This window comes from Oreochromis aureus, linkage group 18 (genome assembly GCF_013358895.1).
Source record: "Oreochromis aureus strain Israel breed Guangdong linkage group 18, ZZ_aureus, whole genome shotgun sequence".
Taxonomy (NCBI): Eukaryota; Metazoa; Chordata; class Actinopteri; order Cichliformes; family Cichlidae; genus Oreochromis; species Oreochromis aureus.
The window spans coordinates 16,113,766-16,132,391 of NC_052959.1; the positions used below are offsets into that span (position 1 = coordinate 16,113,766).

Sequence of the window (18,626 nt, forward strand, 5' to 3'; positions counted from 1 at the left end):
ATCCCTTAAAAATCTTGAGAAAAGGACGTGACATGGGCCTCTCCGCAATAAGTCACTGAACTGAGTATAATGAAAACTTTTAATATGTAACACCATATACGAAACATGTTTAAATGGCTCACTGTCCAGCAATAATTGTATAGACTACTGCCATAAATAGATACAACTGTATGGGAATTCTATAAATCCCATTAAACAGCCCTTAAAATTTGAATTTCTGTTTTCTTGAGTAATTTGTAGAATGATAGGAAATTAGTGCCGTTTTTGATATGATCCCATATTAAGTAAATACAGGCCCAATATTACTGATATCACTACCGACACGTAAGGTCGATTAGTTAGTCAGAAATTTCGAGTTTTTCGAGTTCGCAGTTGGAATTTTTTGTGTGCAACGCCCGCTTTATCTGATTTCGAAAGTCAGAGAAGCACATAAACCAATTTAGCAATCGAAGATGGCAGCACTGAATATAAACACACATTTAAATGACCATTAAATACCTGATTGTGTGACTTTCAGGTGGGGGGGTGAGGGGGCTTTTGGAAAGGCACCACTAAAGCACAATAAGAGAGAAGGCACATCTTGCTATACATAGCTGTGTTAAATGTGTTATTATTGTTGGCTGCTGGAGTTGGTAACTTGTTTTTACTTGTATCCCCATGTATAAAAAGGTATTTCCCAAAAATTTGGAGTTGACACTCTAAACAGAGAGATAGAGAGAGTGAAATGAGGGGGTTCAGTAAAGGCCAAATTTGCTTTGTGTCCTCTAACTCAGAGTTGTAACACAGTTATGACAAAGGTGGCACAGCCAGACAAGGTTCCTTTTTTTTTTTTTGGTCAGCTTTGAGAACTACCACATTTTACAGTGCAAGGCTGAATATGGTATCCCAGACTCCTTAGACAATAAAACATTCAGTTCAGTTACATTCAGTTCAGCATTGATGTGGCACTCTTACATAATGCTTAACTTACAGGTTATACCAGTAGGCCTGGTCACTGGTTAACGCAGGCTAGTGCTTAGCCAGGTGAGACCAGTGAGTCCTTATATCGGCGCTGTAGCAATAGCCATTGGCCATATCTGTTTGTAAGTCGACCCTGCAGTGCAAAATAGCATGGTGGATTTAGGTATGTGATTTTCCTTTTAGCATTCAAAGCACGGATTTCCAATTATCTACCCCAAGACCCCAAATAGATGATGTGTTGAGTAATTATAAAGTTTATGTAAGAGTATGAGCCAGCTGCTTGCTAAAGCCAAGGCCCCGGGCAAACTTCGAGGTAAAAGAAATCAGGTAAAGTTAGTCGGACTAGTAAACACTTTTAATGAGCCTTATTTATCTGTATTGAAATGATTCCTCCCGTGGCCCTAGCATTACACTTTCTGTATCCATTTTTTACTAGCTAGTCGGCCGAACAATAACAACAGTTTGTTATTTGTTTGTTTTGTTTTTACCAACTCATGCAGGGACCTATAGGTAACAATTTTTATAATCTCACCAGTTGTACAGATAGACAGTTAAGGAAGTTACGGAGTAAAACAACTGCAGTTACACGTAAAATAAAGATACGATTATTACACTACTGCTAATTGTGAGCTCAGGACCTTTTGTTGGTTTTGTGGGATTACGACAATGCCGTATTGCGAGCTGGCTCGTTGGTCTAGGGGTATGATTCTCGCTTAGGGTGCGAGAGGTCCCGGGTTCAAATCCCGGACGAGCCCATTGTTTTCATTTCTTGTTTTGAATTACTATTAAAAATTCTCGTTGTTAACGTTGCCGCTATCTCTTCCGCAGATACGTAATTAAATGCAGTTGCGATGATTTTTAGGATTATAAGACAAAGGTTCTTCAGAGTGAGAATCTTCACTGCTGCAGCACTCAATCAAATGTCAATCTGTTAAGAAAAAACTGTATTCTTAATTAACATGCGTGCGAACGCAGTAAGTAGCAACTTGTAAGTATGAAGATGACAATTTAAGCGTGGAACAAAAAAAAAGGAATGACCCCGACGTGATTTGAACACGCAACCTTCTGATCTGGAGTCAGACGCGCTACCGTTGCGCCACGAGGTCTGAAGCTCACCTCTCGTATATGCCTATGATAAAGGTGGGCATGCCGTGCTGTGTCTACATATGGTCTTCAGTTGGTGAGGAAAAAGTCAGAATTCTGACTTTTTTCTCAGAATTCTGACTTTAATCTCGGAATTCTGAGAAAAAAGTCAGAATTCTGAGGGAAAAGGCCAGAATTCTGGATTCCGAGATTAAAGTCAGAATTCTGAGAAAAAAGTCAGTCAGAATTCTGACTTTAATCTCGGAATTCTGATAAAGAAGTCATAATTCTGAGAATTCTGAGGAAAAAACTCAGATTTCTGAAAAAGAGTGCCTACTTTCTTTTCCAGTGGCCCTAATCCTTTTCCGTAATACGTCCTAATTAGGTCAGTTTTTCAATAAGACAGTAAAAACCTTGGGGCTGGGCCAGCCATTAGTCATATGTATTTAGTAACTCGTACTGCCGTCGGTGTCGCAAGTGGCCGGTTAGCTCAGTTGGTTAGAGCGTGGTGCTAATAACGCCAAGGTCGCGGGTTCGATCCCCGTACGGGCCACACCAGAAGTTTTTTCTTTCTTTTCGGAACATTGTTTTGCTGCTTGAAAATAACGAGCTGACATTCACACCGTGAAAACAAGCCATGTATAGATGTATTTGGTTCGGCGAAAAAATAGAATAAAATAGCGCCATGTTATGGACAAATATAGACACTTCTAGAACGCCAAATATCGACTATGTACAGTCTGCAGCTGTGAGACTGTACAATCAGAACTGCTCCCAACAATCATGGATGTTTAAATCAGCACTGTAACTGCAATAAGTTAATCAATCGATTCGCACTACAACCTGGTTTGCCTCTTACTTGTAGTTATTTTTATTTTATTTAATAACTGTACAGTACTCTGTATATAGTAACCATTGTCCTTAATGTAAATATTTTAGAAAAATTGTGTATGTTTCTGTTCTGTGTCCTGTGTACTGTTTGTTTGTATATGTGTCTTTTTGGCTGCTGTTACAACCAAATTTCCCCTTGTGGGACAATTAAAGGATTATTCTACACTGCGAAAGCCATAATATGTAGTATATATAAAGTACAAACATACATATACCTGAATATGAACCCGTGGAAAGAGAAGTGGAATTGATTGTTTTTTCCCTTTCGGTCCTGTCGAGGCGTTGGTGGTATAGTGGTTAGCATAGCTGCCTTCCAAGCAGTTGACCCGGGTTCGATTCCCGGCCAACGCATCCCTTTTCATTTTTTCTTTTTTTAAATTAATTTCTTCCAAATACATAAAAATACAGTAGCTCAGAATGTTATCGTAAGGTTGTTGCGGCATGTGTCATAAGATAACATTCATATAACACATATGACATTTCTGTGTGTGACTCAGCCAGCTGTTCCTTTCTGTGTGGAGTTTGCATGCTCTCCCCCGCGCTTGTGTGGATTCACTCCGGTTTCCTCGCACAGTGCATGGGTTAGGTTAGCTGACGTGTGAATGTGACCATGAATGGTTTATCTGTCTCTCTGTGTTAGCGCTGTGATAGATAAAATGGCAACGTGTCCATGGTGTATCCCGGGCTATCACCCTCTGAGAGCTCAATTAGGCTCCAACCTCTCTGTGTATTATATAAACGAAAAAGAGATACATGGACAGTTGTGGTTATTTTCCATAATGAATGATCAGATGTATACAGGACTCAGTATCATTATTCAGTTTGTTAGCCCATCAGAATCTGTAAACATCAGAAGATTCAGGACTTCTAGTGCTTCTCTTTCTGCTGGGGGACAGCAAGAAAAAACGAATACCTTGAGCAGAAACTACAGCTCTGTCCTGCAGAAGTGCTCCTTCAGTTTCTGCGACACCATGATGGGGATGTTTCATGAGTCTCTGGTGTAATGTGGCATTTTTATGTTCTGGTCTGCTGGGGGGCGGATGACCCCAAAGGACATGATAAATCTCTTCGGAATGCTGGTTAACTCCTGGGGATTTGCAGCCCCTTGCGGGTTAGCTTGATTTTAAAGGTTGACATGCCACAAAGGCTGTCAAGAGTCATTATTGTCAGTCATTATTTGCTGTGTCACTAACACACACACACACACACACATAGGAACTGCATTACCAGCATTGATTAAAAATACATGTAATCATCCAGAAAAGATGGAGTTTACTTTCTTAACAGTAAATGTGTCACAGTTTCTCTTCCAACCAGTAAGTTCATTTGTTACTACTCACCGGTGTTAATCCTTCTAACCCCCCACCCACCCTTCCTCCCCCGTTGCCATGGATATGCTATTCCTATGGCAACTGCATGCCTTTGTGGATGGCCTCGGGCCCCCACCACATGGAGAACTCTCTGAACCTTTCATTACACATTCCCTTCAAGCTCACAGGCAAATCAGACAAGTAGCGTAATCTAACTGTCTCTCTGTCACAGTTTCCTCTGTGCTGCCTTTGTAGTCATGCAGCCATACCTCGCCTTTAAGTTTCAGCACATTGCAACTCTACAAGACTTGTTAACAGTTTGAGAATTGCAATTAGGGTATTTTCTGCAGCCCTGATACTTGATGCCGGAGGACTATGATCAGATTTGTAGCATGGGTTTCACTGTCATAAGAGTCAGAGCTACTAGTTTTCTAATTTTCAAAGTCAATGGAAACCAGAGCTCTATCTTTAAAGATGCATGAGATATCTTAAGAAACAGAATAGAGTGACTGAGCTCAACCAGAGAAAGTGTTTCTGCATCACTGAGAGTGAAAGACGAAGCGGGGTGAGGCTCGGGGACATGACAGTAAAGTTGAGGGCCCAAGTTAAAGCAGAGCACAGTGTCGGGGCTCCTCAGTGCATGTGGTGGGGGGTGCAGGTGGGGAGCGTCCACGTGCTGAATGAACTCTGTCAGCACCGGAGAGTACCACGGGCTACGGGTAGGCTCAGCCCTGCTCAGTATTGTGGCGGGCTGCATCATCATTGGGGTATCCAGGGAATGCGATGCTGATGCAGTCGGAGGTATCTTCTTGGGAGCGGGGGGCCTCGGTGAGTGTGTCTTAAGATTTTTTTAGGTGATGCAGTTATCGGGAGGGTAATAAGCTGATACTGCATATTTGCATTACATTTGTTTATTAAACCTGGTTTTTGCTATTGCCGTGTGTAATATGGGTTATATAAATATAACTTTTAACTTATGATATTTTTCAGGAGGTCATGACAGTTCTGTTGTCTCATGCACTGTAGCCCTGAACCTTTATACAATAGAGGTTTATGCAAGAAATTTATAACTGAGTACAAACTCTGTGTGATGTCCAACTGCACACTTTTGAGAGAGCACATATGATATGTTTGGCCTTCTCTGTGCCCCCCAAAATAACGTATTATACATTTACATTTAATACAATAATATTGGCTAAGTTTTTGCAAAATTAGTAGTTTTACTTCAGGTACTTTAAGCATTTTTTAATGCTAAAACTTCTGCTATTACCATACAGCGTATTTTATTATGCTCTATTTCTGTGGCTTTCACATTTTTTTAAACCTTTTAACAGCCACCTGGTCGTCTGGTGACCCATGTGGTGTTAGGGGAAGAGTCCGATCGATATATTTTTCCAAGATTAGCTATTTGCTAATATATGGATTTGTTGTTTTTGTTTGTGTATGAGGCTCAGCTGGGAAAAGCCGTTAAAAGAAAAACTGTAGTGCCAAAATTTAAAATGCAACATTTCAGACAGTTTTCTGAGTTAACATGTAGCATGTAGCTAAAATAAAACCCAACCCTGGTCCGGGAGGGTTTACCAGTGACACATTGGTATTAAGAGGTTAAACAGAAGATTTTAGGGAATAGTTGTATCCAAACATTAAGGTGTGTCACCAGAGAGATTGTTACACAGTGCATTTCTTTGTGAATGAGTTAATTTGTTAATTCACTAAAAATCCAATCCAAGAGGGCCAAAAAAGTGAGGGAGCGCACATTCATATCTCGCTGGCAAAAGTGTTGAATATCCATTTTAAAAGAAATGTCAAAACTCAGGTGAAAGATCAGCGGTCAGTGCCAGTTTTCCATCCCTCGTTCATCTGATACAGCACTGTAACTGGAGCCAGCTGATAGCCAGAGGAACTGGGCTGCCAAGATAAAGGAGTGTCTTTACCGGTTTCCTGGAGAGAAGGAGCAAAAGGGCAGGGTTTGCGATCACAGGACGACGGCATCAGCGTGCATGCATAGTTAATGCAAAAAACATCCTCTCTGATGAGTTGATCATCTTTCAGTAACTAATTTGACTTTGTAATGTGCGCTAAGAATCTGACAAATCAACACTGCGCACAGCCACTTGACAGAAACATTCGCTTTGGCAGCATTTGTGCTGCTGAGTAGCATCTAATTATGTGTTTTGGGGCTTGTGTGCCGCGATGCTGCCTCCAACACATAGGCTGACTAATGAGTATGAACAGAGTGTTCTCAGCAGATTGTTTTCACTCCTTCCGCAGTTTCATGACATTTTAAGCACAGACATGCATCACAGCCACCCTCAGGACTTGCCGGGGGTGTAATGCCAGATCTTCTGGCTTATAGAGGGAAATCAATAACGTTTGAATTGGAGCGCAGTGCCACAGAGAGGCACACGAGCCCAGCGGTTCAGATATTACTTTGTACTTTGAGTCGAACTGAAAGAAACATCGCACACTGTATCTGCTGTGCTGAGAATAATCTGAAGGCTTTGTCGAGAGGATTTCAGTTTGGGAATAGATATTTCATCAAACAGCCTTATTGTTTCTCCGCAAAGTCTCCAAGTATGGAAACTTCTATTAAAAACTGTTATTTTTATGTGCCGTTAAGGCTCACGGGAGCCGGAGGCAGTGAGATTGCATTTCAAACAACTGAACAAAATAAATTACGCTGATTGGCGTGAATTAGTACATGCAGGTGATTGAATTTGTATTTTTTAATATCACTATTACAATTTATGCCCATTTATAATGAGGCTTCTCATTGCATCTGCAGCACCAAATGCTTTCCTCTCTCTTGGTGACAGTTATCTGCACTAACACTGCAGTAAATCTGCTGCTTTTCAACCATAAGGGAACTAGAGTAAAGCCAGGCCTTAACTAATCAATTTATTGGACTGTTATGCTTTCCAGGCCTGCTAATAGCAATCTACCCCTTCATAAAAGCTTGGCTGAACATCAACCACATCCTTCCATCCTTTGGTAAGCAGTTTGATATATACCTGTATATGTATAATGCTATTATTTGTAAGTGTGTTCACGATAACAATAAAAGACATTTTGGCTAAAAACTCTGGAAAATCCTCAGCGAACTTCAGAGTGCACCCCGCGCCTGCCAATCCTGCTCCCGATCAGCCAGTTGAGACACTGAGACGAGAAGGTGGGTGAAATGAAGGAGCGAGCCAGTGAGTTAATAACGCTATCGTATAACACTCAAAGGCACTTGATACTGATCTGCATCGAGTCTATGCGCCTTATTTGTTTGATAAAATCTCAGACACCTGTAGAAACACTGCAGAGTCGACAGCAGCAAGGCAGATGTTGTGCTCAGGCTGTTATCAGAGAGAGCGCTTCAGCCATCTGTCTAATGTCTCACTGGGTGCGCTTAAAAAAATAATATAATTTTCTTCTTTCATAACCGCTTTTTTTTTCTCACTTAATTGGAAACAAATATAAAAGCAGGGGAAACATTTGTCTGCATACAGTTTTAGCGCTGTGCAGCCAACCGTGCATCTGTGCATGTTTGTGCTCCAGTGAAAGTAGGTTCATGTTTTTCACATGCTGACTTCATACATGGAAACTATTACCAGACTAAGTGAAACATTTGCAAACTATATATTTTGGTTTCCCTTTATCAGTTTTAGTCAAATCTACATATTAAAACTTATTGAAATCATATGTGAAGGTCAAAATCACAGGAAAATTCAGGAATGCCTGCATTCCCGTCCTAAAATTCCCTCTCTGAAGCTATATTCTTGCACTTAGATGAGCTGCTTATACCTACACTTATGATCAGAGGTTTACATGCACACTGTCTTTTAACTTGACAAGGCCAAGGCCTGTTAACTTCTCAGTAGTGATCACGATCATGATCATCTTTGCCAGCTTAAAATGTATTTGTTTGACAGCACTCACTCACAGTCCAACGGACTCAGTGAAGATCTAAGAAGGAGAATTGTAGATTTACACAAGCTGAAAAGGTCTCTTGGAGCGATTTCTAGACAACCACAGATTCCAACATATTCAGTTCAAGCAATTTTCATAAATGCAAGTTATTTGGAGGTGTCAACATTGGAACTGGAAACTGCTGGAACACCAGCGTTACTGTTCAGTGAAGTGAGTTTTACGAGAGCATGGACTGAGAGAGTGGTGACCAAGAAAGAAGCCCCGGGTCCAAAATCATCAACTTCAAGCTCGACTGAAAAGTGCAGCTGCCCACATGGACAAACCAAAGACCTTAAAGAGAAAGCTTTTATGGTCAGATGAGACAAAGATTGAGCTATTTTCTCACAGTGACAAGAAGCAAAGGTCTTAAACATGTATACTGTACAATCATTCCAATCTGGAAAAAGAAGAATTCAAAGAAATCATTAAAAGCCCAAACTACCACGATATTCATGCCCATGATGAATGAATGTAAACTTCTAACCACACCTGTATCTGTTATGGTCTTTTTAGTTTAAGTTAAAAGTTAATTTAAAACTATCTGCCTTAATCGTCAAGGCCCATGTTATATACATATACAATATGTGACTATACAATCCAAATAAGTGCTTTTCCCCCAGTATAACCCTTCTCAGTATGATCTAGCTCTCATATTTTCACGTGATAGTGAAACATGTACTGTTACACTGAATGCTTCCATGCTCTCTTGTTGTCTTGCCAGGGACTCACAGTCAGATTAATCTGGAACGGTCTAAGAGTCGTATGGGAACCTTTGTGGAGGCTGGAACAATAGCTGAAGCCAACCCGGATGAGGGGTGTGTCTCCTTTGATAATTATACATGATCAAAATAGGGATGTGAATGGTACCACAGTACAGCAGAAAGGCATTTCAATATGCCTTATCTGTAATATAGTTCCTGTGACTGTAATGCTGTATTTCCTGGATATAAGAGTACTTTTAATTTCCTAAGCTTTGCAGTATAAATCACATTTAGTAGGCATGATAGACTTATAAAAATCTAATCTGGGCAAGAATGGATCTTGGAAAAACTACAAAAACCTTTGAGAGCTGTGATAATACACAAGCCAGCAACTCAATAGTAGTGCAGTATATCTCACATGCAGTACTATCGTGGGCTTGACTCAGAATCTTGATATGTACAGATCTGCTGTGTCGTCTGATTGGTAGTTCTTGTTGCTCTTTATGCCTTATATTAATTAACTGTTTGCTATTTTTTAACCTTATAATATAAACACTAAGGTGTTAAAGTAACATCGAGAAAAAACACTGAAACGTTACTATGTGACAGTTCGCGTCTCACTCTGATGACATGCACTACTTAGAGGATGCTGACTTCCTTTCAACACTTCAGTCTCTTTTCCATTTAAATGACTTTATAACTAGGTTTATCCAGACAGGTAAGGGTTACCTTTATTATTTCTGAGAGTTAAAGACATATTTTTTTTTTAATCATAGCCAAACTGTCAAGAAAAGAATCAACAAAACGCCTTACATAATGACGTGGGGTTTTTTGTTGGCTGACTACAAGCAATTTAGAGGAGAATAGGGAGCTTTTGAAAGTGAACATTACCAAGTATCACCTCCTTTTCAAAGTCACTCACTTTTAATTTTGTTACTATGGCAATGGCGCTACCACATATATTTCAATCATGTCATCATGCATTTCATGCGCTGTCCTGTGTGACAACAAACAGACAGCAGAGTCTGCACTGACCTTCAAAACGAAGCAGTTTTTCAGGTCTTTACTTACATTTGTGAAAGAGAGTACTTTTCAATGTGTAGCATCTTGAAAGGCAGACAACTGAAGTCACACTTCAGCACTAAGGTCTCATTTAAACAAGAAAAACAAACCAGATAACACACTGATGCACTGTTTGGCTCGGTCATTTTACAAATGAGGAATTAAGTAGTGCAGATCATCTAAAATCTCAGTTATCTCAAAGAAAAGGTTTTAGTTCAGCGAACACAACGCAAGCCTCCCTCATGACTGATCCGTCTGTCTTTTGCAGGACTTCTGCGGATATGCCTGATGTCTTATCGAGACGGAAACTAAAGCCTTCAGATCAAGATCTGCCATGAGGTCATCACGTAGCAAGACTGACCGCTCCATGTGAAGGAAGCTGGATGCAGAAGGTTGCAACTTCTGCAGAAGAAGTTTAATTTTTCTGCATTGATCTTCCTTCACACTTAGTACAAAAAAGTACTGCTGTGTAAATCTCTCTGCTGTGTAGATCTTTATAAATCTCGTTTTCCTGTTCATTTGTGATATCAGCTCATCATGTTAGCTGAGATCACCTCATTATATATATATATAAAAAAACAGCATGTCTTCTAATAAACATCCAGACATTGTGATCATTAGTGGAGTTTTTTTTTCTATTTTACATCCTGACACTGAGTGAAGCAAATTAGGCCCAATAGTCCAACTCCTGTGCAGCTCCTCTAATCATGGTACAATGCTCTATGCCACCAATTATAAAGTTATGACAGTCATTAAGCGATGATGGGATTTGGATATTATTCAATTCCCCTGCCTGTGATTTCCACGAGTAGCACACACACACATACACGAATGCACATACACACACGTGGCAACATCCATGGCGTGCACACAGTGACCTGCGACCCCCCACCCCCACCCCGCAGTGGAACATAATACATTGATATTCAGGACAGCACCGGCAGAAAGCGCAACAAAAAAAGTGTAACGTGCTGTGAGGCTGAATAATGCCGAGCTGTGTTCATGAGCTGTGCACAACAGGAGGCCCGAGGAGTCTGCGGTGCAGCTTGATTGTCAAGCCTCAAATCACAACACCACAATCCCTCTGTGTCTGGGAGTTAGACAGTGGAGGAGCACGTAATGAACTGCATACACAAATATAGTCCATATTTTACAAGATAAGTAAATAACCTGGGTGGAAACGAGAAGGTTTAAACCATTTTACAACATTTAAAGGACTGTTCTGTTACTAACACACTTTTGTTGTCCTGTATAGATTCAGTAGCTGCAAACTAGCTGACTTACTGCAAAGATTGTGACCCCTTTGAGTTCTGATGACTCATCTTTTAACACAGCAAGCCAAAAGTTGGTCTGATAATGGTTATTCTCGGTTTATTACCAGTTAATTAAGCTGATAGCCAACAATGTAGACACTGGATCATTATCATCATTATGAGCTACATGATCAGAAAAAGATCAAAATGAATAAATAAAAAATATTTTAACAGAAAATATTCATATAAATAATAATACAATAACAAATATTCACATAAAGAAATATAATATTTTTGCCTATTAAATTATAATATAAAATAATAGATAAACACATAAAGAAATAAATATTTTATTAGAAAAATATTCATATTGAATTATAACAAAATACTAAATAGCTACATAAAACAATACAAAATGAATAAATATAATATTTTTTCTATTTTCTATGAAATTATAATATTAAATAAATAAATATTTTAACAAAAAATATTTATATTGAATTATAATATAAAATAATACACAGCATAAATAAATAACAATTTTAGATTATAAAAAATTGTATTACAGAGAGCTGTGGAATAAATTAAAATCCTCCTTTTCCTTTTTCAAGAATCAGCAACATTGCGGTGTGGGCTGAAGGCAGAGAGCAACAGCTTTCACCTTCATCACCCCCTCCTCCTCTTGCACACACGCTCGCGCACACAGGGGTGGCTCGGGAACGAGCTTCGCATCCAGCGGTCCGGCGACGGAGGGAATATGATCAGTTCAGATATGAATGAATGAAAATATGACAGCTTCACACAGACAGCCGGGGAGATGTCTGGAACACCATTTCCGGTTCGGGCTGACCTGTCAGGTGTTACGTGCTGCTCGGTCCACATCTGGAGCAGCAGCGCGCGGTGTGTCTGCGTGTCTGCTCCCAAGAAATGCCATTTCACCTAAGTGATCTTCTGCCTGTTTTTTTCTTCTTCTTTTTTTCAACTCTCGGATTTTATCTTGTGGGTCGCCTTGAATCGTGTGTGTGCGTGTATATGTGTCGGTGCGTGTGTGTGTGTTTGCTTGAGCCAGTGATTGAAGGGCTTTCATGACTTGTGCCCTCAGGACTGTGAAGCCACGAGAACAGGTTGAAAATCGTTCGTTTGGTGCTGATTCGCCCTTTCAGCGTCTCAGTAATTTCACCCCTCAATTAGAAGACCGGTAACCGCGGTGAAAATCTGCTGATCAAACAATGGAAAGACCTTCAGTGCATCAACATAAAGGGTGAGTGTCCCCCCCCCTTCTTTCATGGTTTAATTTTTGCAGAAATGCAACATCAGTGGAAGTAAAGGCGCATTTAAACGCCTCTCAAGCAAAACCCGTTTTATAAACGTGCCAACTGCGATATATCACACATTTACAGACACATATTTACAAAAATATCTTTTTCACACATCCCCTCTGCTTAGGTCTCCTGTCTGCTCTTGAATGGGCGCATGCCAGAATGAAAGGGCTCATTTGATTGCAACTAAACACTCACAGCCTTTCCTCTAGTGGCTTGGCTGCCATGAATGAAGCAGCTGCACGGTGACTGTACACAGTTTAAGAGAAAATAAATAGGGATGCCATCTTAAAGACATGTTATTAAGTACCACTGAGGATTTTTCTTAATGGGCTCATGCTTCCCTTTTTTGTTAACGAAGCTTATTTTAGGCCATCTAGAGTGAATTTCCTGTCCATGCAGCTGTTGTACAGATGCTGTTTAGATCCATTATTTTAAACAGAAGTGTAGTTGATTTAGGAAGATTTCAGTGACCAGCTGCCTTCACATGTTATGCAGGTGTCACCAATAGATGACCACTACCTGAGTGCTGCTCACTCGACTTTTTACAATCTGTTCTCATATCTGCATTCTGTAGGTGTAGCAGCACAATGAGGTGACAGATCAAAACTCACTGATTGACAGAGCTGTTCTACATGTGCACACCAGTGCCATTGTAATGAATTCAAAAAGCTTATTTTCCTTTATTTTGTGTATCTACAAAAAGATAGAAGATAGAAAGCCAGAGAGCCTGGAGGGGAAACCATGGTCATCGCTGATAGAAACACCGGCACCCCTGTGCCTAAAAAGGAGCCCCAGAAGAAAAGGAAGTCTCGCCCTCATGGCCTGCCCTCTCCGGCACTCTGCTGTGCTTGTGGCCTATGCATCATGCTGGCTGGACTCAACATCACCCTGGTGGGAGCATTTGCCTTCAGCACACTGATGCCTTCTGCCAACCCCCCAATCATCATCGGACCTATCCTGCTGCTGGTGGCCTTTTCCTTTTTCGGAGCGTGTTGTGTGTGCAGTCGACTCCCGCCTCCACACAGCTCACGGAGGTCCAAGGCTGGGGGCAGAGGGGCTGGTTTGATGGGACACGGCGGGCTGGCTGGCGGGGCAGCATTTGAAATAGAGACCAGCGAGCACACGCTGCAGGACACTACAGCTGTGCAGCTGAGCCCCACATCCTCCCCTGCATCATCCCAGGCATCCAGCTCAGAAAAGGAGGCTCCTGATGCTGATGCAGCCCTGCCGGGACCTTGCAAGCTCTTCACCATGGAGACAAACGGCCCGTCTTGTGTTTCTGCCACCGCAGTCTACTCAGCCTCCGCAGCAGCAGGAGGGGAGGTGAAGCTCAACCTGCCACGTGAAGAAGTGGTCACCTAGCAGGGCAGAAACTCTTAGTCTATGCTAGCAGTGTAAATATCCTTCTGGGCAGAGGGGCTGCTGGGTGTGATTGTATTCTCTAGTTTACGTACTGCCATATTTCTGGTTGTGAAAAGGTGTCAAAAGTTATGCTTTTATTTAGTCATTTTTTTACTTTCTTGCTGTGCCAACTGCTAAATAGCATGCAAGTATTTGTGGATCAAAGGTTTTGGAATTCAAATTCCTACCTCTCTCGTGCCGTTTTCTTACAGGTCTTTGTTTTTAACGTGGGGCATTATGAACTGATTTCATGAAGAAGTCAAAGAGTCTGAAACCTTAAACACTCTTTTTCACTCTTGCTCTGATTAATGGAAACCTCAACTCTCAGCAGTGACTTTAGAGGGCTAACTAACAAAAGACTAAACAAATGATTATTTATTTCTTCTGAAAACTTTACACGTGAAAGGTCAGTAGCTAAACTGGACGGAAACGCATTTAATGACATTTGGCATTTTGTGTGCCATGCTCAGTGCTCAGCTTGTTTTGGGGGCGTAAGCTATTATAGGTCATACATGTGCCAAAGCAATATTCCCTTGAAATTCAAAGGGATTGCACCACACAATAGCCAATTGCAATGTATACACGTGTAACTATATACAGTGTTGTTTGAAGTCATTATTTCTGTAGTTTGATGTAACGAATACCATCATCAATGCTGTGAATATTATGTTTCTCTCTTTTCATCTGGCGGTTTATGACATGTTAAACTTTTAATCGAAGGCGACCCCATCAGTTTAAGGTCATGTTGATCAGAGCTTTACTCACACTAGTTCCTAATGCATGATCCAATCGGAGCAAGGATTTCTTTCTCCTCTTACTCAGTGTGCATTTCATTACTTTTTTAGAGTGCTATAAGAGCATCTTTTCTAAATGTGAACAAAGGAATTTCACAGGAGATGTTTTCCTCCTATGGACCTAACATTGACAGCACTGGAAAGCCAAGAAGTTTAGATATTCCAATTATATAAAATGCATCTGTTCCCCGTCACTGTGATGGCTTCGAGTCAGTTTAAATCTGCCTAGAAGACGTTCAACCCCTGATTTCCTTTGAAAGGAAAAGTTGCCTTAGACTGAGATATCAGGATCAAACTAATGAGGGCTATAAAAAAAGTGCACAACAGCAGTTTTCTGCAGAAAGCCTTTGTTTGGCTCCAGATTTCTATTCAGCATTGTTAAGAAAGACTCAGTGATTTTGTGTTTTTTTGTGTTATAAATGCATGCAGGATGTTCTCAGAAGTCTGTATGAGGTAGCAGTTGCATACATACAGACAACAGACACTGTTTGACATTTTTTTTAAAAAAAAAGGCCAGTTGTTTTTCCTTTAGAGTTCGCCTCTGATGCCAAATTAGAGTGTCAAGCTTAATTTTGCATGTTCAGAAAATAGGTTACGGTAATGCAAACACCCTGATGTGAATGATTAATGTTGTCTGTGTGTTTTAAATTGTGTAGCACTTATAGAAAATGTGAAACAAAAAAAAAAAAACATGTAAAGGATATAGAATATTTTTGTCAAGACTCTAATTTAAAGGAACCTAACCCAATGTGATTTCTTCAAAAGGCATAAATAAAAAGGCTCTTTCTGTAAAACATGAGCTTGCTGATTTTGCATGAGTGGCACATTGCCTACCAGAGTAATTGCTGCATTGCATTTAGTGTCATCATGGAACATAATTATTAATTTTTTTTTTAGGGATTTATCACAGAATAAAATTTCAAGAAGGAAGTGAGTGAGCTTATGAGATAACAGTCAATTCTTGTGCCATGACGCCTGTTACCTGTCCCAAGAGGGAGCCCATAAAGAGAAGATTGTAGGAAAACAAGAACACATAAAGTGAAAATGATGTCCTGGTAGTCTGGAAAAAAGGAGGGGGGTGGGGGGGTGTTAAAAAAATGGTAAATGGCTCTTTTTATATAGCGCTTTTAATAGTCCCTAAGGACCCCAGCTAAAATGACATATGCAGTCATTCACCCATGTTCATATACTAAAAAATATTTCAAGTTTATATTTCTTGTGCAGTCTTCTTCCACTAAAATGACCTGCATTACTGTTAATATACTAATTATAACAATTGTTTTTTAAGTTTATGTTTTTTAAGTTTTATTTTTCCCAGCAGTAGTGCAAAGCCTGAAGACACCCAAATTACACTGATAAAGAACAGGGGCTCAAATCTGCAAGCTTTTGCATTATTTACCATTTTTGTGGTTAAATTCTGTTAGTTGACTAATTGATTGAATAACTGAGCGTTTCAGTCAGGCAGCCTGGCTGAAAATCTGCTGTGAAGAACCAGAAATGTTGCATCTACCCGAACACATTACATCAAGATGGCCTTGAGTGAAGAACTCCATATGAGGTCCATCTGGCTCTTCTGCTAAGTGTTTGCATATGAGCTCAAAGCTGCTACCACTGGAGGTCGCTAGAGCCACATGCATGCGTTTCAGTGAGGTTATGTAAAAGTGGCTGTCATTTTACAACAAACCAAGAGATGTCAGTCGCTCATAACAAGCCTCTCCTGTGGAAATCACACAACCAGTCTTATAGTGGGTTATATTTAAGTGAATTTGAATCCACATAAAAATTACTGGCATTCAAAGATCAGTAGAGGAAGCTGTCACAAATGTCTGCAGTCTCCATCATATTCCTAGAAAGAGTGTGAAAACGTGACAAGAAACTGTGTTTGGTAATCTCAGCTGATAATGACCTCTAATCAGGGTAGCAGACCATCGTTTTGACCCCCCCCATGAGGGTGATCAAGCTGTTTTGTACACACAGGATGATCAAGGCACAAATCTGGGGTGCTCTACTTTCCGTGGAAGCTCACAGATGACAAAATGGACCCAGAATGTTTTCCTCATTCCTCATTCCTCCTCAAGCTACCGACTCAGTACCTCTGCTAAATTCCTGATACAGTGAGTCTTGGGTTGGCAGCACCACTAATGAAACCCTAAAGGGATTTTGAGGCATTAGTATATAGTGAAAATATAAAAATCTTGTTATACTTTGGTTTTCTAATAAATGCATTTCGAATGATGCCTGATGCACTGACACATACGTTTACAGTGACAGTGAGGTAAAGTGCTGGAAAGAGTTTAAAGCAGCAGATGGTCGGTTGAGGCTGGTCACAGTTACTGGATGAACCAGACGAGGACGTCGGCCAAGACGCCGTGTCAGTCATGCATCGAATGCGTATAATGGGATTCTGTGATTAAACCTGCAGCAGAACAGTTGGTATATTGGAAAAACATGAAAACCACTCCAGGTTTATGTTGTCCCAAACATTTCCCTTGGGCCTCTGTCAAACATGTTCCCAGCATCTTCTGCCTTGTAGGAATATTCACATTTTTATGGCCTGTGGGGGCAAAGTTCAGGAATAGGACGGTCATGTTAACTGCACTAGTTCAGCTTACATGCCATGAAAAAAAACAAATGGATATCGCCCTTTGACCCTTGAACTCACCCGTGTCCACATAGACTGCTTTTAAAGTCATTTTTATAGTGATTAAAGCTGTGATTTCCTCAACATAGTCAATGTCCACTGTAATATGGGGAGGCTATAAAAAGCGGATCACTTTCGTTTGGGGTTTTCACCAGCCAGATAGTGGTTTTACAGCTCCACAGTCCAAGAAAGAAGGCTTCCTTATTGCTGAAATCAAGATATAATTCTTGGACAGATTTTGCATCAGTGCTTCGTACCAGATTAGGGGTAATGATAAACGCCCTTAGCAGACACACTGCCTCAGCCTGTGACCTGGATTTCTTTCTTCTTTTTTTTTTCATCCTGCATGTGTACCTTGTGACTGCTGATTTTTGCTATATCAGAATAAAGCAGTATGTCTAAAGTCTGTCAGAAAGCTGAAGTGAAAGAACATTCAAAGAAGCAGAGGCACGCGATAAACAAGTGGTAGTAAATGTTGACACATTGTGAAACATTGCTTTGTTTGCACGTTACATCAACTGTGATAAACTGTGAGAACACGTCCACTGCCAGCTGCTTTCTTTCAGCACCGCTGTGTGTTGGTATGTTAGATATTAAGAGTGCACAGTTAAAAGATTGTAACTGTTTCTCCCCACAAACATCAACCTGACCAGTATTGATTGTTAGTGATGCTAAGATGAGGCAGGACTGCTGAGCATACACAGCTGACCTCAGACGAAGCCTTCCTCTTCTTCCTCATCATGACAAGATGCGGCACAACGACAAAACAGCTTTTGCACACACTCGTGCTCACACCTGCAAAACACAAGCGTCCCATCCGCTCCAAACCGGAGCGTGGCGGATCCTGATGCAGTGCTCGTGTGCCCCCGCGTGGATGTGCTTGTGCACGGGAAGGCTCTCAGTTGAATGAGTCGGCAGAGGAGAGGGAAAGGAGGGTGTAATCAAGCTGAAAAGATTAGGGGAAGACGAGCTGCTGAGGATCTATGAGAACAGACATCGGTTATATAACCCTAACCCAGTTCGCTCCGCTTCCAAAAGACAGACAGGGAGGGAGGAGAAGGAGGATGGAGGAGCTGGGTGAATCCTTGTGTTTAGACTAAAATGAACCAGGAGGGTGGTTATTTTCATAAGGATGAAAATGGGTGTTGAATTCTTATTATTCTCCATGTCAATAATGATATCACAGACTGCTCTTTCAGAATATAAAGCAATCAGGTTTAATGCAGGAGAAAATGATGACTTTTGCTGCTGTGT

General features: G+C 40.7%; 2 protein-coding genes and 4 non-coding genes across 6 annotated transcripts; 5 read left to right on the forward strand and 1 right to left on the reverse strand.

Moving 5' to 3' along the window:
- Positions 1 to 996: 996 nt before the first annotated feature.
- On the forward strand, positions 997 to 10,550 carry kncn (kinocilin). The gene is made up of 5 exons (XM_039601726.1): positions 997 to 1,123; positions 7,167 to 7,235; positions 7,342 to 7,413; positions 8,920 to 9,013; positions 10,230 to 10,550. The coding sequence occupies exons 1-5, from the start codon at positions 1,111 to 1,113 to the stop codon at positions 10,297 to 10,299; spliced, it is 318 nt and encodes a 105-aa protein (XP_039457660.1). The 5' UTR covers positions 997 to 1,110; the 3' UTR covers positions 10,300 to 10,550.
- On the forward strand, positions 1,644 to 1,715 carry trnap-agg. The gene has a single exon. It is a non-coding gene; the product is annotated as a tRNA-Pro (tRNA).
- Positions 1,995 to 2,066, reverse strand: trnaw-cca. The gene has a single exon. It is a non-coding gene; the product is annotated as a tRNA-Trp (tRNA).
- Positions 2,523 to 2,596, forward strand: trnai-aau. The gene has a single exon. It is a non-coding gene; the product is annotated as a tRNA-Ile (tRNA).
- On the forward strand, positions 3,214 to 3,285 carry trnag-ucc. The gene has a single exon. It is a non-coding gene; the product is annotated as a tRNA-Gly (tRNA).
- A 1,789-nt stretch (positions 10,551 to 12,339) lies between the features above and the next one.
- Positions 12,340 to 15,404, forward strand: LOC116316975 (transmembrane protein 275). The gene is made up of 2 exons (XM_039602776.1): positions 12,340 to 12,475; positions 13,240 to 15,404. Exon 2 carries the CDS (start codon positions 13,278 to 13,280, stop codon positions 13,896 to 13,898), a length of 621 nt encoding a protein of 206 aa, XP_039458710.1. The 5' UTR covers positions 12,340 to 12,475; positions 13,240 to 13,277; the 3' UTR covers positions 13,899 to 15,404.
- The last annotated feature ends 3,222 nt before the right edge of the window (positions 15,405 to 18,626 follow it).

Bases quoted from the DNA above. Each gene is read 5' to 3' on its own strand.
- kncn (XM_039601726.1), top strand. The intron at 7,236-7,341 runs GTAAGCAGTTTG...GAAAATCCTCAG, and splicing joins CCACATCCTTCCATCCTTTG to CGAACTTCAGAGTGCACCCC. The intron at 9,014-10,229 runs GTGTGTCTCCTT...TGTCTTTTGCAG, and splicing joins GAAGCCAACCCGGATGAGGG to GACTTCTGCGGATATGCCTG.
- LOC116316975 (XM_039602776.1), top strand. From the start codon at position 13,278: ATGGTCATCGCTGATAGAAACACCGGCACCCCTGTGCCTAAAAAGGAG.